The 22487-nt window shown below is 47.2% G+C and overlaps 1 protein-coding gene across 1 annotated transcript in view; it reads right to left on the bottom strand.

The window, feature by feature from the left end:
* Positions 1–274: 274 nt before the first annotated feature.
* The window catches only part of LOC126997821 (dorsal root ganglia homeobox protein-like), a 61027-nt gene continuing 38814 nt past the window's right edge, over positions 275–22487 (bottom strand). The window contains exons 3-9 of the mRNA XM_050859032.1: positions 18534–18647; positions 17970–18071; positions 11863–11967; positions 10818–11167; positions 8428–8604; positions 5409–5503; positions 275–4817 (exon numbers count right to left, since the gene is read on the bottom strand). Coding sequence (XP_050714989.1) covers positions 4399–4817; positions 5409–5503; positions 8428–8604; positions 10818–11167; positions 11863–11967; positions 17970–18071; positions 18534–18647 — 1362 coding nt within the window. The 3' untranslated portion in view covers positions 275–4398. The remainder of the gene's footprint in view (positions 4818–5408; positions 5504–8427; positions 8605–10817; positions 11168–11862; positions 11968–17969; positions 18072–18533; positions 18648–22487) is intronic.

The raw sequence follows: 22487 nt of genomic DNA, 5'->3' as shown, positions 1-22487 counted from the left end.
CTCTCTCATCGCTTTCTCTTCCATTTTCTCTTTCTTCGGCGTCTCAGGTGTTTGCGGGATGCTGAAGAGGCGGCTTATACTGTCCACCCTCCTCCATCTCTACCTGGCTCACCTCATAATAATATAATAAATAAATAACTCAGTGGCATTTTTTTTAACATCAGGTATAGTTTGCAGGTTAATCAAAACACACGTGACTCAGATAACACATATATTATCTCTATAAACAATAAAGGTAGTATTGCTAACCGTGTGTGTGTGTGTGTGTGTGTGTGTGTGTGTGTGTGTGTGTGCGCGTGTGTGTATTTACAGAGGTGCGTAACGTGGATTAGTGCACATGTATGAGTAGTTATTTGTGTGCGTGAAATTTACATGTGTACGAATATCAATGTGAGACGATTGCCTTGAGTGTGCATGTATGTATGTATGTATGTATGTATTTATGTATGTATGTATGTATGTATGTATGTATGGGGGAAGCGTACATAGGATGCTTGCTGCGTACATGAGCGTATTTGTGCTCGTAAATCTCACGCACATAGGACAATATCTACATAGAGACTGTGTGTGTATGTGTGTGCGTGTGTGTGTACGCTCTGTTGGGATGCTACGGCTAATGTACTCACGAGGGGGGGGGGGTTCTGTGTGTGTGTGTGTGTGTGTGTGTGTTATAAAAGACGTACATGAAGCAACGGTGTCTTTAATACGTACATGACTAGAAGTAGCTATCTGTTGTTATACGCACACACACACACACACACACACACGCGCGCACTCGTATCATAATCTTCTCATATCTAAACAAGGAATAGAAAACAAAATAACACACACACACACACACACACACACACACACACACACACACACACACACACACACACACACACACACACACACACACACACGGTGATTTAGATTCGAAACTGTCAAATGAACAAACAAACAAATTATTCCCAATCGTAAAGGAAATTCATGACCAACAACAATAATAATAACAAGGAAAATATGGATGCGATAAATGAGAAACACTTCAAACAGAGTACGTATGCATTAACTAGGCCGATTACGAAGTGCTGAATAATACAAAGAGCAAATTCATGTAACAAAACTAGACTTGGATGTGAGTAGCTATAGAGGTCTTCATTCTTAAACGTATCGGGCTCCAGTTACGATTATTTTTCAAGGCCACAGAGGAGAGGATTAACCGGGTCCTCTTGGGTGCTCGGGTTTCAAAATACAGTAGTAGTAGTAGTAATAGTAGTAGTAGTAGTAGTAGTAATAATGATAATGATAGTTGTATAGGTCCATATTCTTCGGTCCCCCACTGCATACGACTATTTTCCAAGATCACAGAGAAGATTTACCGGGTATTCTTGGGTGCTTTTCCTGTTCAAAGTGCAGGGATTAACCGGGTTTTCATGGGTGTTAATCCCGTTCAAAATACAGAAGTCAGGTTAAAACTATCACTAGGATCACAAGGCAGCCCAGTGAAATTCCAAGAGACTTCTACGTGAGGCTTTTTAAACAAGAGATCTGGAGTGCCGATACGTTTAAGAACAAGGGCTTATGACTTCTGTGTAAGGAAACCATTTTAACCACTGCTTGCCAAGGCTCGAAAAGGCTTGGCAAGGGTTGGGAAAGTCTGGGAAGGCTGATCCAACGCTTGCTTCTCTTAAATGTGTGTGTGTGGTGGAGTGCATCGCCTCGCCGCACACCACACACACACACACACACACACACACACACACACACACATAGACACAGACACACACACACGCCGCTTGGAAAGTATAATCGTGAATATAAATTACGAAGATTATAGACCGTGTAAAACCGTTAAGTCCAGACCCAGACTCCGCGGAATGGTCTCGGGAAATTTGGGACAAGACAGTGATAGAACAAGCAAGCGAAAAATACTGAAAAAAAAAAATGATGAAAAAAAGAAAATAGATGAATAGGAAAATGAAATGAGATAAAAAATAGATAAATGAAAAAAAAAGCCAAGAAAATGATTTAACAAGCCCCCAAAATAAACATAAATAAACAAATAAATCAAGTAAAATAATAAATAGATAAATAAAAAAATAAAAAGATACGGAATAACAACATTTTCTGAGTCTTCTGTGCATGATAACATTTCCCGCTGCTACATTATGTTAAATTTTGTCTATACACGCTTTTATTATTTTCTCCGTGCATGATAGTGTGTGTGTGTGTGTGTGTGTGTGTGTGTGTGTGTGTGTGTGTGTAGCAGAAAGGACCGGACTGTATGCTAATGGTATGGACAAAAGAGGAGGTTGGGAAGAGACCAGTGAGTGTGTGTGTGTGTGTGTGTGTGTGTGTGTGTGTGTGTGTGTGTGTGTGCGTCTCTCTAGCTACTTATGAACGTGGGATGTGAACGGTAAACAGTCACACACACACACACACACACACACACACACACACACACATATACAGCGTCATTACACTACTATACAGACACAACTATAGGCTCTAGTATCCATAGGTTATTTATAAAGATGTATAGAATTTGTCTCACTCAAAAAACAACAGACTTAGTAATAAATAGAATCAGGGACTAGATCATTACTCGGATTCTTCTTCTGCTTAACTGATAAGGGATTGAGGCTCCTCCGATACTGAAGAGGATGGGAAGGAGAGGAAAGGAGGAGTAGGAGGAAGAGGAGGAGGAGGAGGAGGAGGAGGAGGAGGAGGAGTAGGAAGGGATGAGCGGAGAGGCATGAGGAAGATATGGAATGGGAAGGATGGAAGAGAGGGAGGAGGGGAAATAAGGGGAGGGACGGGAAAGGAGAAAGGATGGAGGGAGAAAAAGAAAGGAAAACAGAGAGGAGAGGAGAGGAAATTAAGAGGAGAGGGAGGAAAGGAGGAAAGAAGAGAGGACAGTGGAAAACAGGGAAGCTGAAAGAAAGGGAAAGAAGGGGAAGGAGGAGGAGGGAGAAAGGGAAAAGAAGAGAGAAAAACAGGGAGAGGGGAAGAGGAGGAAGGGAAGGAGGAGAGAAGGAAAATAGGAAAAGTGAAATAAGGGAAAAGAACACGCTGGACACATAACTATCAAGTCTTTTCCTCGTGAACTGAATGGGATATCAATTTATTGGTCAGGTTAATTTTTCACTCTGGCTGGGAAGGGGGGAGTAAGGGGGGCGCGGGGGGGTGAAGGGGAGGGATAGCAGCAACTCTCATCTCCCATTTCTCTTACCTAGCATGTTGTATTTCCTTTATTAGTCTACATTGTCAGTCTTCTTTCCTTTCCTACCCTTCCGTTCTTCTTTCCTCTCCTCCCCTTCCGTTCTTCTTTCCTTTCTTCCCTCTTCCGTTCATCACCAAGTCTCTCATCCCACGTGAAGAACAGTATTACATTATCATCTTTTCATCCCACTCGCTCCACACCACACCCACGAGCTTCAGGAGCGTCCCTCGGCCCCCCTTCACGCAACCCATCAATGATAGGTTGCGATTCTTACCCCAAAGCAAACGCGTACAAATAAACAGAAATAAACAGAACCAAGCGAAGTCGCAGGATAAACTAACGTGTCAATTTCCGTGAAGCATTGTCCTATTGGGTAGAGCGAATTGTCCGTCATCTAGCAGCGCAATAGAGCACGTCGGTATGAAGTATTAGGGGAAGCTATGATATACTTGTTTGTGTTTCTCCACCATACTCAACGTTACTTCCAGCGGTAGGTTTTAAGGGAGAGTGTTCAGCCGTGTTCCGTAGGAGAAATAAGGTTGAGTTAATAAGAAAAGTAGGTTGACGAAAAGGAGGAGGAGGATTGATTGATACGACTCGGGCTAACAGAGGAGGAAGAGGAGGAAGAAAGGGAGGAAGCGTTAGAGAAGGAGAAGAAAGAAGGGGATATTAGGAATGGAAGATAAGAATAGGAAAACGAAGAGGAAGAGGAAAAGGACTAATAGATACGACTCAGTGAAAAGGAAGAGGAAAAGAAGGAAAAGGAGGAGGAGGAGGAGTACTCACACGCTAACAACGAAGAGCATGAGTGTAGGGCGGGCGGCGGAGAAGGAGGCGCCTCTCAAAACTATATAGTATGTCACATGATTAAGAGAAGGATGAGGAGGAGGAAGAGGACGAGAAGGAAGGGGGGACTATCACACGCCATGCATTCCACCACTGAAGCGGGTAGAGGCCAACAGAGAGCGAGAGAGAGAGAGACCAAAGAAAAAGACATTCGGGCAGACCTTACTTCGACGTGGGGGAATCGACAAGACTCAAAGGAATCACGTAATGGAATATAACACGACGTCAGGCTATGAGTATATACATCTGTAACCTTCTGTAGCTACTGGAGAGAGGACAGGAGGAAGAAGAGGAGGAGGAGGAGGAGTGGAGAGGAGCTGGTAGACGCAGAGCATACAGGAACATTACTGCGATGCGTCCCGTTCTGATCCAGGAACCGGGGACTCATTCTTCAGGAGGTTCTCGATGTTCAGGGCGGAGGACTGGTGGAGAGACTGCTGGAGGTTGTGGAGGGAGGCCGCGTGGAGGCTCTGCAGGACCGCCGCGCTGTGCTCCTGTGCCTTCCTCCGGAGCTCCGCCACGCTGGAACTCCTCGGATCACTTGTGAGGGAGGAGAGCGGCGTCTGGCTGGCGAGGGAGGCGAGGGATGGGGTTTGGGAGGCGAGGGAGGCGAGGGAGGGAGTCTGCCCGGCGAGGGAGGCAAGGGAGGGACTCTGGCTTGTGAGGGAGGAGAGAGGGTTGGCGAGGGAGGTGGAGGCGAGGGAGGAGAGTGGGCTGAAGGTCGGAGGCTTGATCGGGCAGCAGGAACACAGCCCGGGGAAGCCTGTCACCGGGAACAGCTGGGCGTTAGCACCATCAACACCATCACAACACCATAATAGCACCACCACAAGCCTTAATGCAATCTGAACCGGTTTATGACACAAGTACAAAAATCTATCCGGGGTCCTTTGTCTATGAGGGACCACAATTCTTTATTATAGTCCGACACATATTTGAAGTCAGTTTGGGTGGGGCCAGAACCTCCTCATTCACAGTTGCCAGATTATCGTACTCAGAGCATAGTATTTACCGGTTTCTGACGCCTAACTGTTGCCAAGAAACATCAGGAATTAACTATTTTAACGATAATTATAAGTGAATCTTTTTATTGGGGTCCATGAGACAGGGTTTTGGGTTGGAAGTCGGTAAATATAAGAGGCTGAGTACGATAGTCTGGCAACGTTGTGACCTCATTACGTTGCTGCATCAACCCCAATACATCACTCTTCCTCATATGTCATCTACGTACTAGTTGAAATTGTGTATATAAAAAGAGGAGACAGACGAGTACAAGGAGAGAATGAGGAACAAGACACTTAGGAGTCACTATTAAGGTATAAAGCAGACGGGAGGAAGGTGGACGCTTGCTTACCTTTGAGATGGGGGAAGAGGTGCGAGGCGAGGGGTCCCGGGAGATGCGGCGGGAAGAACAGCCCCGGCGTGCGCTCTATCAAGGGCCGGAACCGACTGACGGGGAGACAAACAGTGCGGGACGATAAACAAATGAAGAGCGGGAATGTGAAAATATAAACAGATGCAGAGAAGAGAAAAACAAACACTTAAACAGAAAAGAAAGAAAAGCTTGCAAAAAAAGAAAACAAAAACAAATGATCGCTTTTCTTAGTATTTATAGGAGAAAAACATTTAATTAATAGACTCCAAAAACACGATACTAAATAATACAATAAATAATGGTGTCCGATAATTAGAGAGAGAGAGAGAGAGAGAGAGAGAGAGAGAGAGAGAGAGAGAGAGAGAGAGAGAGAGAGAGAGAGAGAGAGAGAGAGAGAGAGAGAGAGAGAGAGAGAGAGAGAGAGAGAGAGAGAGAGAGAGAGAGAGAGAGAGAGAGAGAGAGGGAGAGAGAGAGAGAAAGAGGGAGAGAGGACAGAGGGAATAATAAGTAGAAAAGGGGGTTAAAGGGAGGAGGAAAGAGGAGAAGCAAGGGGGAGAGGAAAAAGCTGAAGGAAGAGGAAGGGAAATGGAAGGGAGGGAGGTACTAAGGGAGGAAAAAGAGCAGAGATAGAGGAAAGGTACAGAGGATAGATGGATGGGGGAGGAAAGAGTTTGAGGGAGGAAAACAACGAATGAGGGATGGAGAGAAATCTATTGGTTATGAAAAGACATTGAAAGGAAGAAACCAGAAGGAGAAAGTAGATTAAAAAGAAGAAAAAAAAGAGAGAAGGAAACAAAGAAAACTTGGAGGAGGAGAAAACCAGCAGGAGGAGAAGGAGGAGGAGGAGGAGAACTAGCATGGGGGGAAAGAGGAAGAAGGAGTAGAAACAGAAGGAGGAGAAGCAGAAGGAGGAGGAGAAGGAAGAAAAGAAAGAGAGCGAGAAGGAAGAGTATGTAGCATTAGAAGGAGGAGGAATAGAAGCATAGGCGAGGAGGAGGAGGAGGAGGAGGAGGAGAAGGAAAAGGAAGAATATGTCGGAGGAGTGGAGGAAGGAGGAGAAGAAAGAGAAAGAGAAGAAGAACTATCAGCACCAGGAAAAGGAGGAGGAGGAGGAGGAGGAGGAGAAGGAGAAGGAGAAGAGCGAAAAGGAAGAGTGTGTAGGAAGAGTGGAGGAAGGAGGAGAACGAAGAGAAGGAGAAGGAGAACTATCACCACCAAGCAAGAGTAGGAGGTAGGAGAAGGAGGAGGAGGAGGAGAACTAGCAAGGAGGTAGGAGGAGGAGGAGGAGGAGGACTAATAAGAGAGGGGAGGAGGGGGGGGAGGAGCTTTGTGCCGCGGGCCGTGTAACGCGAGGGGAGAGGCGTTTAATGTTCTAAAAAGCCATCGGCAAAGGGGTAATTAGGGGCGGCTCTGAGATGCTGCCGGCTAATGGGAAGGTCTCCGCTAAGCTGCTCCCGAAGACACCTTGCTGCCTCCTCCTCCTCCTCCTCCTCCTCCTCCTCCTCGTCTTCTTGTTCTGATCCTCTTTCTTCCCGTTTCCCCTCATACTCCGCCTTTTGTAAATTTTGGTTATTTTCTTTTTTTCTTTTTCTTTTACCCTTTTTTTTTTGCATGTTGACCAGTTTTCATTTAATTTATTTTCATTTTTTCTACATGCACAGAAAAATGATTGTATATAGATAGTAAGGTTGGGAGCATTCGCGACGGTGTTCATCTCCCTTTCGTTAGCTTTTTGAGGATGCTATATATAAGATACTACACAGATGATGGTATATAGTAATTCTCTTCCCAGCACGCACAACTAGATATAAGAACTCATTATGTTATAGGTGAAAGCAGGATACAGCGAAAAAAAGACCATGTGTGTGAGAGATAGATAGATAGATAAATAGATAGATGGATAGATAGATAAATTTAGATAAGTTAACAGGAAGAGAGAATGAGGAGAGAGAGAACCGAAGCTGAAGACGTGTGTGTGTGTGTGTGTAAGACAGATAGATAGATAAACAGACATATAGATAGATAGAAATAGACAGACATAGAGACCACCGAAGCTAAGACAAGTGAAGGTCTAAGACGCAGCCCCTGAGCGAGCGTGAGTCAGCCGGGACCTCAGCAGAGCATTAAGCTGCGCCCCGTAAAGAGCATAACTAACCGAGGAGTCTCAAGTCGTGTTAATTACCTGACAAGCTAAGAGTTTAATTGACTTAATTACGCCTCCCTCCTGGCCCGGGGAGAGGGGTAGAGGAAGGGGGGGAGAAGGGGAGGAGGAAGATGGAGAGAGGGGGTTATGATCAAGGACGGAACGAGGAGGGTAAGGGGAAGGAGGTTGAGGAGGAGAGAAATGTAAGGTTGAGGAATGAGAAAGAGAGGAGAGAGAGGAGGAAGAGGGGAAGGAGGAGGAAGACGGGAGAGGGGAAGGATGTGATCAGAAAGGTTTGAGTTCTAAGTGAGTTGAAGATGAAGGAGATTTAGGATGGGGAGAGAGGGTTGGTTACTGTCTGAGGAATGAAGGCAGAAGAGGAGGAAGGCATTGATGGGTAGGATGGGGGGTAAGGGAAGGATAGGGTGGGGTTTCGTGTCCCTGGGTACTGGTGGGGCTGGGGCGAGATGGGGTTCTGAAGGGGTTTGAGGGGAGAGAAAGGGGTGGTAAGTGTTAGAGGAATCAGAGTAGAAAGGGAGGAAGGCAAAGTCTGGGCAAGAAGGGAGGCTGGGTCGAGATAGGTTTCCGAAGGAGGATGAAAGGGGAGAGAAAGGGGAGGTTGATATCATTGGAAGGAGAATAGAAGGGGAGGAAAGCATCGATGGGTAGGAAGGGCAGGACAGGGCGGTCCCATGGCTCAGGGGCGGATTCCCTCAGTCTCCTGGCTTCCTCTATGATCTCATGGAATATTGAGTTATAAAATATTAACTCTTAATTCTCGGGTGTGGATGTGAACCGATAATTAGCGGCGGCAGCGAGCGGGTCACGTGGCCCCGGGCGGGAGGACTGCCTCACCTGTCTATGAGCGACGGGAAGAGATGCGGCGAGAAGCTGGCGCCGCCCATGGCGCCGCCCACCCCGCTGGCGAGGGAAACAGGCGGCCGGATGATTGGCGGGGAGATGTGTGACGTGGGGGTGACGTCACCGAGGGGGGCGGAGCTCGAGGGAGAGGCCGCCCCTTCCGTCCGGCGTCTGCGTGAAGGGAGGGAGAGGCGTCGTGAGGGCGGGGGAGAGCGCGGCGAGGGTGGGTTGCAGTGTGAGGTGCCGCCCACGCCCGCAGGCTGATTCCGCTCCCTCACCCGCCACTATAAACAACACACACACATACACACATACACATTCACACACTCACGTACACAGCTACACATGCATACACACACATCCAAAACACCCCATCCTTCTCACCTTTTAGCAATTAGACAATAGGCAACCTCGCGCTGATTAATTATGCGAAAAATTAGTTAGTGCAAAAAAGGTCACTCGGGCAAAAGTCTACGGGTGTTACTCCCGGGTTTCATTTACGTCTATTGATTACTTCACGGCCTATCGCGTCTTATAGTGACATGATGCACGTGGTGGCGATGAGGTGGTGAGGGCGGCGGCCAGTACTGAGCGGCGGCGGGGAAGCGGTGGCGGCGGCGAGTGTCAGCGGCGGCGGTGGCAGCGGCGGCGATGGCGGCGAGCAGGGCCTGTGAGTCAGCCAGCCAGCCGCCGCCCGCGATGCCGCCTGACACTCCCACCGCCGCCAGCCCAGCACCAGCACGCCGCTTAACATAAAATTCAACATAACATTTAATGTGGCACTTTTAGCCACACTAACACCGCTTTTAAAACCAGTTGGCGTCATGTATACGAGAATATTATATCTTTTAACACGGTATTCATGACCGCATTATCACAGCATTTTAAAACAAGTTAGCGTTATCTATATTTATCATATCGTTAGCGCGGCGTTGCTAGACACATTCGGACAGCTTTTAAAAACAAATTACCATCACATTTAGCATTGCAGTTAATGCGATAATTAGCACATTATTCAGCTCGGGATGAAAACTCGAATACAGTTCACTATTTTGTAACTTTTCTCTGTTTAGCATGCTTATGGCGCGGCGTGCGGCGCGCTCCGACACCGCGCCAAATTGTTATACTGAAATATTTATCTCGTAACCGATCGGGTATTAACACTGAGGGAGGCTCGGCGCGTTCCTCAAGTTCACGCGCTTCTCTATTCATTTGCATTACTTTTTATCATCACAAAAAATACTGTGAGGACGTTTGTTGTGCTGCGGCCGTGGTGGATGGCTTAGTTAGGGCTCAGAGGAAAGCTTTTAATATTTGTTACGTTGATTTTCTTAGATTTTCCTGCTAGAATGTATAATGATAAAAGCAATAGTAATAATAATAATGATACTACTACTACTACTACTACTACTACTACTACTACTACTACTACTACTACTACTACTACTAATAATAATAATAATAATAATAATAATATGTGTTTTCTATTATTATTATTATTATTATTATTATTATTATTATTATTATTATTATTATTATTATTATTATTATTATTATTATTATTATTATTATTATTATTATCATCATCATCGCTCTATATTTCATTATTACAGTAACGGAGATGTCCTATTTCCCCATCTCCCTCCTCCTCCTCCTCCTCCTCCTCGTCATCCCCGCCTCTTTCGTATTCAACATAATTATCATACAAACAATGCACAATATACTCATTATAATAACTCTTTATTGTCATCATTTCCATAATTATTCTCGTTCCCATCATCGGCATCATCATCATCATTATCATCGTCATCACCGCCATTCCCGTAAACAACGCTGATTCGCCTAAACCTAAAAATAATTAACATTCTAAGTTCTTTTATTTTTTTAGTCTTTTTTCTTTCATATTCTCATCACGCGTTAATTTAGGCCTTCTCTCCCCTCCTCTACCTCTCCCACACTCTCTCTCTCTCTCTCTCTCTCCATTTCTCTCTCTCCCTCCCTTTCTCCCGTTATCTTCCTTCCCTGACTCCCCTCTTCCTGTCTCTCCTTCTCTATCTCCCTCTCTACCTTTTTTCTGGTATTCTCCCTTTGCCCATTTTCTTTACCTCCCTTTTTGTGTGTTATTGCCTCTCTCTCTATTCTTCCTCTTCTTTCTTTTTTCTTCCTGAATATTTCCTTTACTTTCTTTCCCTTTCCCACTACATAGTTCATCATTCTCTTTTCATTACTCTTTCCATTCACCGTTTTCTTTCACTTACACTCACAAACACACAAACACACACTTACTCATCGCCCCCCCCACACACAAACACACATACCTTCCCTCCTCTCCCCCATACACTTACACACATCCTCCCCCCACACTCACACTCGCACACACTCACTCTTCACTCTTCGGCGAGGCAGGCTTGGGCGGCGTAGCGGATGACCTCTCTCGGACACCCTCCTCTTCCTTCGCCTCCGGTTCCTCCTTCAGGTCGCGCCCCTCTGACCTCTCCTCGTAGGGGGTGTGGTCGTAACTCAAGGGCGATGCGGACTGGTCAGGTTCCAGGGGTGGGGAGGCGGCCGGGGCTGGGGAAGTGTGGGGGAGTGGGGAGTGGGCGGGGTAGTCGGTGTGGGTGGGTGTGGATATTGGTGTCTGTGGGCGGGATGAAGGTGTGGAGTGTGGTGAGTGTGGTGAGGAGACTTCGAGGGTGGTTCCAGGGGCGGTGTCATCGTCCTGGGCGTTCTCGCTCTGAGGGGGAAGAAATAGGGGGTCGTATTAGTGGGTAACCTCACCTGCCCCTTACCTGCCTTGCCTTACCTGTATATCTAATTCACCGTTACGTTCATATCCTCATTATCGCTTTATTTCGTTATTTCAATTTGTTCTTTATATTCCTATGCGATTTTTAGTCTCTAATTATTCTTTCACCTTCACTTTGCTATCCTCAAGTTTGTTTCGTCTCGTTATCTATGCCGAATTAACACCAAACACATGGAATATCTTTTTTTTTTTGTGTGTGTGTGATTTCCCAATGGCGCCGTAGCCTTCCTAAGTGGGGCAAAGCGGTCGTTCTCAGCCCGTTGTGGCGCAGGCAAGTGTTTTATAGTGGCGCCATCTACCAGTACCGTACCTTCATTTCATTACCTTCATCTCCAATACTTGTCGTGTGCTCTACCTGTGCTTACCTGTGCTGTGTTACCTGTGTTTTTGATCTTATAACGGAACATGTAACCTTGGCCACAGTACCAACTTAGCCAATTCACCACCACAACCACCACAGACTCCACCATAACCTCCACCACCATTACCACCACCACCACCACAACCATCACCACCATCACTATAACCTCCATCACCATCACCCCAACCATCACCATCAACACAGACCCCACCACAACCTCCTTCACAAACACAGCATCCACCTCCATCTCCATCACACAAACCTTGGCCTGTGAGTTGGTGTCACCCTCCACAGCCTCCCTCTTCCTCTGGTCCTCCTTCAGTCTCTCGCTCTTCCTCCACTTGGCGCGTCTGTTCTGAAACCACACCTGGAGAGAGAAGAACAGGTGTGAGTGGAGGAAAGGAGGGAGGGAAAGGTGAATGTGAAGGAAAGGGAGGAAGGGAGGAAGGGAAAGAGGGAAGGTGACAGGGATAATAAAAGGGAGGGAATGGAGAGAAGGCGGGAGGGAAGAAAAGGAGGAAGGAAAAGTGAATAGAGGGAAGGAAGGAAGGGAAGAAGGAAAAGGAGATTGGAAGGAAGGAAAAACGGGAGGAAAGAAAACTGGAAGGAAAGGAATGGAGAAAAAAAAGGTGGATGAAGGGAAGAATAGGAGAAAGGAAGGAAGGAATAGTGAAAGGGAAGGGAAGGAAGAAGGAAACATGAAAGATAATGAAATGAGGAAGGAAAACTGAGAAGGAAAAGAGGCAAAAAACAGTAGAAAAAGAAGAAGGGTGAAGACGGAAAGAAAGATAAAAGAGCGAAATAATAGAGGGAAGGTGAGAGGAGGAGGGAAGAAGGAAGAAGAGGAGAAAAGATAAGAGTGAATGAGGAGAGAGAGAGAGAGAGAGAGAGAGAGAGAGAGAGAGAGAGAGAGAGAGAGAGAGAGAGAAGGGTCTGTAATATGGACGAAAGAGGGAAGAGGGAAGGGAAGGCGATAAAAATACGACACGAGGGTCAAATTATGAAAGTAGAGAGATGGAAAAAAAGAGGAAAACAAATGAAAGAGAGGAAAAGAGAGAGAGGAAAAAAGAGACAGAAGAGGACAAGGAGATATTGCACTCAGGGTAAAAACAAGATCGGAGGAAATAACTTTGTGAAATGAGATATAAAAAGTTACGAGTTAATTTGATGATGAAAAAAGAATGGAAATTAATAAGAAGATAAGAGAAAATAGAAGAACAGAAGAGATGTAATTAGCGTGCGTGCGTGTGTGTGTGTGTGTGTGTGTGTGTGTGTGTGTGTGTGTGTGTGTGTGTGTGTGTGTGTGTGTGTGTGTGTGTGTGACAAAGAAAAAAAAAGGAATCAATTAGCAGATGAAAGAAAAGTTTAGTAACAAATAAAATCAATGACAAAACACACACACACACACACACACACACACACACACACACACACACACACACACGCACACGACCACCCCCGTCTCCCAAGTCCCCCCTCCCTCACAAACAAAGAAAACGGGACGTGGAAAAAAAATATCATTATAATTCCCATTTTTCTCGGACGCGGGGAAAAGAAAACACGAAAAGAACCTAACGTCGACTTGGAAAATAATTACCTGACGCACGACCGGTCTGGAAAATAAGTCACCATCCCCCCCTCCCCCCTCTCTCCTCCCTCCCTCCACACCACTTTTCCTCCCTGCTAATTAGACCCGAATTCGATATGTCAATTACCGCTGGAAATAAGACAACCAATTATTATAATGCACCTTTAATCCATTTTACGATTCCCGACAAGAAAATAAAGTTGAGAGAGCGCGAGTGAGAGATAAGTAGACAGAGACAGAGACAGAGAGAGAAGAGGAGGAGGAGGAGGAGGAGGAGGAGGAAGAGGAGGAGGAGGAGGGTTTGTAAATCAATTTGGGTTACTCCTTCCCTCCGTCACTCCATGTCACTCCGTCCTCCTCTCCTAAACAACGAATTTTCCGGACTCAAGTTTACAGAGCCTAGTGGACTGACCGCCTCTCTCTCTCTCTTTCTCTCTCTCTCTCTCTCATATACATATAGATTCTGTGTACATTATTTCAGTGGTAGATTCGACCAGTCCAGCTTATTTGCGGTGTAGCTTATTTCAGTGGGAGATTCGACCAGTTTATTTAATTCTATGGCTGTTTTTTTCCCTTTTAAGTTTTCCATGTATAATTTTTCGACAGCCTCTCCGACCCCTTTCCTTTTCTTGCATTGGAATTCGAATATTTACACCGATATTCTCCCTTAGTTTAATTATTTTGCTTATTTCTTTCTGTATTTACCTTTTAATGAGAATAAAAATCTCCAACTCTTCCCCACACGTGTAACTTTTTGGACGATAATTCATTTTTTGTATCAACATTACCTCATCGCAAAAAAAGTAAAGCATCACCCTACTACTTAATTATCTGAAAAGCTCATTTAAGGTTATTATATCCGGTTCAAAGTTCATTAAGCGTTATTATATCCGGGAATGTCCTGCGGGTTGGCCTAATACAACGGGGAGGGGGGAGAGTGGGAAGGGGAGGATGGGAAGGGGAGGAGAAGGAAGGGGAAGGTGGATGGGAAGGGGAGTGTTAAAGCTGTTTCTCTATATTGGATAGCATTGATGTTGTTGATCCTTCTGTATATAGAGTTAAGTCGCCTTCAGTAAACAATGGAGCCGATAGATAGTCAAGCGGTCCCCTATACTTGCCAATGTTTTATTAATTTATTCGTTTATTTTAATTCTTTATATTTTGTTTTGGATTTTTTTCGTGCACAAAGAAAAAGAAAAAGAAAAAAAGCATAAATTCTCTCGTTCCTTAAATTCCTTCTCTCCTTTATTTCCTCCTTTATTCCTTCCTTCCTTTCATCCTTCTTTCCTTCCTTCCTTTCTTCCTTCCTTCCTTCCTTCCCGCTCCCATCTTCCCTCCCTTCCCCTTCCTCACTCTCTCCCTCCTTCCTTCCCTTCCTTCCTCCTTCCTTTTTTCCCTTCTTCTTTTTCCTCCCTCTTTTCTCTCTCCTCCTTCTCTCCCTCTCCTTCTCTACGTCCTTCATTCTCTCCCTCCTACAATCCCTCCTTATCTTCCTTCCTTCCTTTCCTCCCTCCTTCCTTTCTTCCTTTTCCTCTCCCCTCCCATCTCCCTCCCTCCCTCCCTCCTTCCCTCCCTCCGCGACATGAGATGAGGCCGTTTTGATACGTTCATCCCCATAAGACGGGACTGTAACAAAATCCATTAATTTTTCTATTAGCGAACGGGCGAGGGTACCGTCTTCCTGTTATAATCACATTCCCCCGCGGAGCCACGACAGTCGAGACACCGCGGCGAGGGGAGGAGGAGGCTGCCGCGGCCCAGGGCGAGCACGGGGCGATCCATGGGCCGGGGTGAGGAGGGGAAAAGAAGGGGACAGTGAGATGAAGGTAATCCAGAGAGTAAAGGGAACTGGAAACGGAGAATTGATGCCGTGGGTGATATACTACCTTTGGATAATATAGTCTATGCTTCATAATGACGCCATCTATACCCACTAAACAAGAAAATGCTGTTGCCTGGTGTAGTGCTGCCAATACGAGAGACTTAGTGAGCTTCTGTATCATTGCTTTGTACCTTTGAGATTTCGTTTCGGTAAAAAAAATAAGTAAAGATGTTTATACTTATATCCCACCACATGGTTAAGGGTCAATGCTATAGCGTATGCCTCTAACGCTCCCTTTACCTATATTAATGAGAGATAGATAGATAGATAGATAGATAGATAGATAGACTGATACAGACAGAGAGAGAAGAGATGAGATGAGAAGAGAAGAGAAGAGAAGAGAAGCGAAGAGAAACGGAGAGAGAGATAAAGAAAGAGACAGAGAGATAGATACATAGATAGACAGACTAATACAGAGAGAGAAAAGTTGAGAAGAGAAGAGAATCGAAGAGAAACAGTGAGAGAGAGAGAGAGAGAGAGAGAGAGAGAGAGAGAGAGAGAGAGAGAGAGAGAGAGAGAGAGAGATAAAGAAAGAGACAGAGAGAGCAACACAAGACTCCCTTCTTATACATTATCTTTCCTGAATTATCATCCGTGAAAAGAATATAATAAATTGAGTTGTCAGGTTGTGATGACGGTTATTAGTCCCCTCCTCTCCTCCCCCTTAGCGAGGAGAATCGAAGTGGTCTCAACTCCCAGTATTATAAAATCAACCCTCTTATTTTCATATTAGGAAGAATGGGAGGAAGACAGGGAGAAAAATATTGTCTGGGTCGTTTCTTTTTATCAGGTAGGAAGGAAGGAAGGAAGGAAAGAAGGAAGGAAGGAAGGAAGGAAGGAAAGAAGGAAGAAAGGAAGGAAGAAGAAAATGATTGAAAAAATTGTCGGTCCTTTTCATATCAATAAGGAAGGAAGGAAGAAAGGAAGGAAGGAAGGAAGGAAGGAGAAAGGAAGGAAGGAAGGAAGGAAGAAGAAGAGTAAAGGGAGACAGCGAAGTAAGTAAGGAAATAAGAAAGGAAAAAAGACCAAGAAAGAAGAAAAAGGAGGAAGGAATGTAGGAAACGATTTCCCTCTTTGACCCCACTTGTGTTTTTTCCCGTTAGAAATGAAAAAAAAAAATCAACAGAGCGCGTTTTTCTTCTAATATCTTCCAGGAAAAAGACCGTCACAAAGTTTTTAGAGCAAAGGAAAAGAGGAAAGTAAGACATAATGGTGTTTTCAGTGTTTTTTGCCTGTTAGATTTGGAAAGAAAACAAGTGAATGGTCTCTAATTGCTCCCTGGAAAAAGACCCCAGTGTTTTCAGCGCGCCAGGAAAATGGGAATATAAGAAAAGCGGTGTTTTTCGCGTTTTCTTTTCCTGATTGACTAAAAAAAAAAACACGTGCGTGGTCTCTAATTGCTCCCTGGAAAAAGACCCCAGTGTTTTCAGCGCCAGGAAAAGGGGAAAGTCAGAATATAGGTGTTTTTCATGTTTCTTTTCCTGTTAAACTGAAAAAAAACACGTGCGTGGTCTCTAATTGCTCCCTGGAAAAGACCCCAATGTTTTCAGCGCCAGAAAAAGGGGAAAGTCAGAATATAGGTGTTTTTCATGTTTTCTTTTCCTGATAGACTGAAAAAAAACACGTGCGTGGTCTCTAATTGCTCCCAGGAAAAGACCCCAGTGTTTTCAGCGCCAGGAAAAGGGGAAAGTCGGGATAGAGGTGTTTTCCCCCTGATTTCCAGTGTTTCAATTCCCCTGAACTTCTCCGGCGCGCCCTTAATGAGTTCAAGTGAAGGCAAGAAGGGAATAAGTGCCGTCCTAACCCTCGACAAACTGACCCTCATCACGCCAGACACGAAGGATCAAAGTCCCTCCCGCGGCGTCCCTCCTTAGAACCCGGGCCAATTTTTCCCCGTTTGCATAAAGATGATAATATATCTAATTGTGAATTTCATTTCTGGAGGCAATTTTGATATTACCTCGGAAGAAATGAAGTGAGAATGAGGAAGGAGCCATTTGGGGTCTGCGCTAATGAGATGAGGGTGTGTGGCGGCGAGGGAGGGGGAGGAGGAGGGGCTGCCGTCTAGTGAACCTTTGATGTGCGCGGCAAAACACCACATTTTGACGCAGCTCCGTATAACTAAGGACCCCAACTTTCTCCCCGCCTTACCCTCCTTCCTTCCCTCCCTCCGCCCACCTTCTCTGTCCTTCGTACCATCGATGTCTTCCCCCTTCCATCTTCTTCCTCCTTCTCCTTCCTACTTCTCGGCTTTCTTTCTCTGTCTATTTCTCTCCCTCCCTTCTCCTTCGTCTTCCTTCTCCGCCTTCCTTCCCTCCCACCGCCCACCTTCTCTGTCCTTCATACCATCGATGTCTTCCCCCTTCCATCTTCTTCCTCCTTCTCCTTCCTACTTCTCTTTGACTTTCTTTCTCTGCCTATCTCTCTCCCTCCCTTCTCCTTCGTCTTTCTTCTCCTCACCGTTCTCGTCCCTTCCTTCCACCTCTTTTTCCCCTCTTGGATTCTCTCTTTCATTATCTATCTATCTATTTACCTCACTCACTTCCCCGTTTGACATAGATTTGTATAGCTATCCTTCCCCCCTCTCCTTTCTGCCTTCCCCTTCCTTCTCCTCCTTCCCCTGTCCTCCTGTCCTTCTCATTGTCATCATTCCCGTCTTTTCCACCTTCTCTTTTCTCCTTCTCCTCGACTATCTTCCTCTGTCTCTCTATCTCCCTCACTCCAACCTCCTTCTCCTTCTTACCATCCTCATCCTTTCCCCCTCGTCTCTTCCATTTACTCCTTCCTACTCCTTCTACTCAGTTCTCTTTCTCTGTCTCCTTATCTCCCTTTTTCACTCCCTCTCACTCTTCATTCTCCTTTTCTTCCCTAGTCACCTGTTCCCTCACACCTGCCTTACCTGCACTCGCGCCTCCGTCAGGTTGATCTTCATGGCCAGCTCCTCGCGGGTGAAGACGTCGGGGTAGTGCGTCTGCGTGAAGGCGTTTTCGAGCTCCTCCAGCTGATTGGGCGGCCGCGGAGACAGGGAGAGAGAGGTGAGGTTAGGTTAGGTTAGGCTAGGTTAGGTTAGGTTAGGTTAAGTTAGTGGTAGTAGTAGTAGGAGGAGGAGGAGAAGGAGAAGTAGGGAGGTGAGGTTGAATTAGCGAGAGAGAGGGTAAGTCAGTTAGGTTAGGTTAGGTGAGGTGAGGTGAGGTGAGGTTAGGTTAGGTTAGGTAAGGTTGGGGCTAGGTTAGGTTAGTTAGTGGTGGTGGTAGAAGTAGTAGTAGTAGTAGTAGTAGTTGTAGTAGTAGAAGAGAGGTGACGTTGAGTTAGTTGTATTAGTAGTAATGGTAGTATTAGTATTAGCATCCGTAGAAGTACCAGTAACACCAACAAGAGACACATTACCAAAACCAATAAGCTAAATCCACCCCACTAATTAAGACCAGGTAAACACGGGAGCCAGGTAGCGTTAATGAGTTACCTGCTGAAGGGTGAAAGTGGTCCTGTTACGCCTCTGCTTCCTCCTGACGAAGGTTTCATCATGGAGGTCTGGGTGGTAACTGTAGCTGGTGTCTGGAAGGGAGAAAGGGTGAGCCTGTGTGATGGGGGGGGAGGGGAATATGTGTGTGTTGGGGGGAGTATGTGTGTGTTGGTGGGGAGTGTGTGTGTGTGGTGGGGGTGGAAGTATGTGTGTGGAGGAAGGATATGAATTTGTGTGAGGGTATATGTGTGAGTGATTGTGTGTGTGTGAGTATTTGTTTGGGGAAGATGGGATAGTATGTGTGTGCTTGTGTGTGTGTGTGTGTGTGTGTGTGTGTGGAGGGCCCAAGATGCATTCAAGGTCCTATCTTCCCTATCTTCCTTTACTCTCATTCCTTTCGTCACACCAGCTGCCCTTCACTCAAGTCTCCTATCTGCCTTCTTTCTCACCCTTTTCCAGCTCGTCTTTCCTTTGTTTCCTCCCTGCTATGTATCCCTACCGCCTCTCCTGCCCCCATCATCACTCCTCCCTTCACTCAAGTCTCCCCTTATTTTGTCATCATTCTCGCCTTTTTCCATTAACTTCAGCTTTTCTTCTTTCCCTTCTTTTCCTCTCGTGTGTCCCTGCCGCCGCCCTTGCCTCGCCGTCCCCTGCCTTGTCCCTCTCCATTTCCTGTTCATTGTCACCCTTTTCTAATATACTCAGCTTGTCTTCCCCTTCTTTCCTACCTCCTACGTGTCCCTGCCGTCCCTCCTACCTCCTCGCTCCTTCCCTTGTCCCCTTGCCGCCCCTGCCCCGCCGTCCCTGCCTCGTCCCTCTCCATTTCTCCTTCATTTTCTGCTCTGTTATTATTTCCTATTATTTTCTATTAAACTCAACTTGTCTTTCCTTTCTTTCCATCATCCTACGTCCCTGCCGCCGCCCCTCCCTCGCCGCCCTTGCCTCGCCTTCCCCTGCCTCCTCCCTTGCCTTCCCTACCTCGCCTTCCCTGCCTCACCTTCCCCTACCACGTTCTTCCCCCATTCTCCTTTTCCCTCGTCGTTCCCCTGCTTTGAACATGGTTGCCTTGCCCCCCCTGCCTCGCCGCCCCTGCCTCGTCCCTTTCCACCCTCTGCCTCGCCGCCCCTGTATCGTCCCTTGCCGCCCCTGCCTCGCTGCCCCTGCCTCGCCGCCCCTGCCTTGTCCCTTTCCACCCTCTGCCTCGCCGCCCCTGTATCGTCCCTTGCCGCCCCTGCCTCGCCGCCCCTGCCTTGTCCCTTTCCACCCTCTGCCTCGCCGCCCCTGTATCGTCCCTCGCCGCCCCTGCCTCGCCGTCCGCTGCCTCGTAATAAGCCAGCCCGGGTCGTAACTGGTCCGGAAGGCTCCCGCGCGTCAGGTCCGCTTTCCCTCCCCCGCGCGAGACTTAATAACCTCGGCTCACTGCGATAATAATCTAAATAAACTTAGTGCGCCGTCTTCCTCCCGGTCATTGATAATAATAACGTGGAAATGGCCGCTAGATCCCCCGGCCCCATCACGAGTGGATTAGGACGGGGATATTACCACTATTCGCCCTCCTTCCCTCCTCCCTGCTCCCTCCTTCTCCGCCCGCCCGTCCGCCCCACTCCGCCGCCGCCGCCACCACTCCGTTAGTCTTTTGTTTTCCTGCTATATATCTGCCCCGCGTGGTGGTGGTGGGCTGTATGCGTGGCTGGGGGTGCGGGGGTGCGGGGGCTGGTGGTCCGGGCTCCTGGGATAACTCAGGGCGTAACGTAAATGTAAAAATAATTGTGAAAAAGTCTGTGTGGGCATGAGCGGCGCCTCCTCCATAACGTGATCATGCCGCGAGCTGATCCCGCCGTCCCCAGGGCCCGCCGCCTCCCGCCCGGGGCCCCCTAACTCCATCTGCCGCGGGAAATATTACCCTTTATCTCTCTTTATAGCCTCTCGAGTCCTCCCGCCATCTTTCATACAATTTGGCGCCAATTTTTTCCCCGCGTAAACTTGTTGTGTTTGTCATTGGCGGTGTTGGCGGCCATCACTCGCCGTCGTGCTGGGCCAGGCGCGCGATACGTCTTGCGGCCGCCAGGGGAGGCCCGCGCGCGCCGCCATAAGATACCCCGGGAAAATTGCCTCTTGAAAATTGTATTACCGTCTGTTATTTAGGACTTCCTGGAGGTGGACGTGGGATCTTCAGCGAGTATATTCTTACTTCATAATTCACGGGAGTGGGTCCGCGTCCTGCAGCCCCTCTTCCTCCTTCCCTCTCCCTTCCTCTTTCCCTCCCTCCCTCCCTCCAGCTGCGTTTCTAAAAGACGGAGAGACGAAATGTAGAGTGAACTTTTTCCCTGCGAGGAGGGCGGCCGCGGAGGGGGAATTCCCGGCAGAAGTCTTTACTCCCGGGCAGTAACTTATCCCATCAAGATCACTTTTGGAAATACGCCCATTTTTTCCCGCGTCTCCTCTGTTTTGCGACGTCGTAGAGAAGTTGAGACGAGGTTTACCGCCTGACAGTCGCCCCTTTCGGAATCCCGGGGACTTGCGAGCCAGAACTCAGCCCGGGGAGCCAATTTCCGCCGCGCCGACCGGGATCACGCCGCCGAGGTCGCGCCAACTAAACACATCGCGGCTGCCGGTGTCGCCTCGCCCCCGCCCCGCCGCCCGCCGCCCGCCGCTCCACGCCCAGATGAAGCCCCTGAGCCTGATTTATGTATTAGGTGGCACGCAAACTTCCCGCCTTACCCTTTTTTTCAGCACGACGAGAAGAAGAAGAAGGGGAAAAAGACAGGGAGGCGGGCGACAGACGCAGCCTACAGAACGCGCGATTTCGTCTCATGTTCCAAATCTAGCTACAGCGATGACTCATGTATTAGGTGGCACGAGGACTTCCCGCCACACCCTTTTCTGCAGCACACGACGAGGCGAAGAAGAAGAAACCGAAGAAAAAGAAGATGAAAACGGCAATAGCGATTCGAGCGACTGACGTAGCCTGACAAACGCGCGATTCATGTGTTAGGTGGCGCGAAGAAGAAAAAGAAGTTGAAGATGAAGAAAAAGAAGAAAAAGAAGAAGAAGAAAGCGAAGAAGGGAAAGAAGAAGAAGACACAGCGACAGTGAGGCGGGCGACGGACGGACGGGCGGACGGAAGGACGGACTGGCGGACGGACACACCGCGCGATTTTGTCCCCATGTTTCAAATCTAGCATCAGCGCGTCCGGAGAATGGCATTAATTTAACTTATCCTCGGGCTGGGGAGGGACGCCGCACTTAAAATTTACCTCCTTTTCTCGGCATTTACCTGGAGGAGTGAGTCTTCGGGGAGCCGCCTGCGCTAGACGGCTCCCCGCTTCACGCCAGCTGGCAACCCTCCCCTGAGACACGTCGCAGGCTAGCCCGTTTTTCTTCGGAGGTAAGGTAGGCGCCCCCCTCCTCCCAGACCCTTCCCTTCCCCTCCTCCCTCTCCTACACACCTTGACGTTATACCTGCCCGCAATTAATGAGTCTACCTGGCCAGTAAATGTGTGTATAGTGGAACTCTTTGTGTTGGCGATGTCTCTCTCTCGCTCTCTCGCGCTCTCTGTCTCTTTTTCTCTCTCTCTCTCTCTTTCTCTCTCGTGTGTCATGGTGTTAGTTACTCTCGCTGTTTGTTGTTATTTTGCATTTGGTGTTTGTGTTTTTCTTTTTTTCTTTTCTTGTTTTATTTTTGTCTTGTTTTGGAAAAGGGGTAACTCTTTTTTTTGGTTCACTGTCCCTTTCTTTTGTCTTTATTTCTCTCCCTTTCCTTCATTTCTTGTTCTTTTTTGCCATTCTTTTAACCTTCTTGTATTCTCTTGTCTTTTTCTCCTTCTTCTTCTTCGTCCTCCTCCTCCTCCTCCCATTCTTTCCTTTTCTTTTCTTTTTGTTTTGGTAATGGTGTAGAGTTCTTTTTTTTTCTTTAGGTTTACTGTCCTTTGCTCTTTTCTCTTTCATGTTCTT

The sequence above is a fragment of the Eriocheir sinensis genome, chromosome 13 (genome assembly GCF_024679095.1).
Source record: "Eriocheir sinensis breed Jianghai 21 chromosome 13, ASM2467909v1, whole genome shotgun sequence".
In the NCBI taxonomy this organism is placed as follows: Eukaryota; Metazoa; Arthropoda; class Malacostraca; order Decapoda; family Varunidae; genus Eriocheir; species Eriocheir sinensis.
The sequence above is the reverse complement of the archived record's forward strand: the minus strand, read 5'-3'. Positions and strand labels throughout refer to the sequence as shown.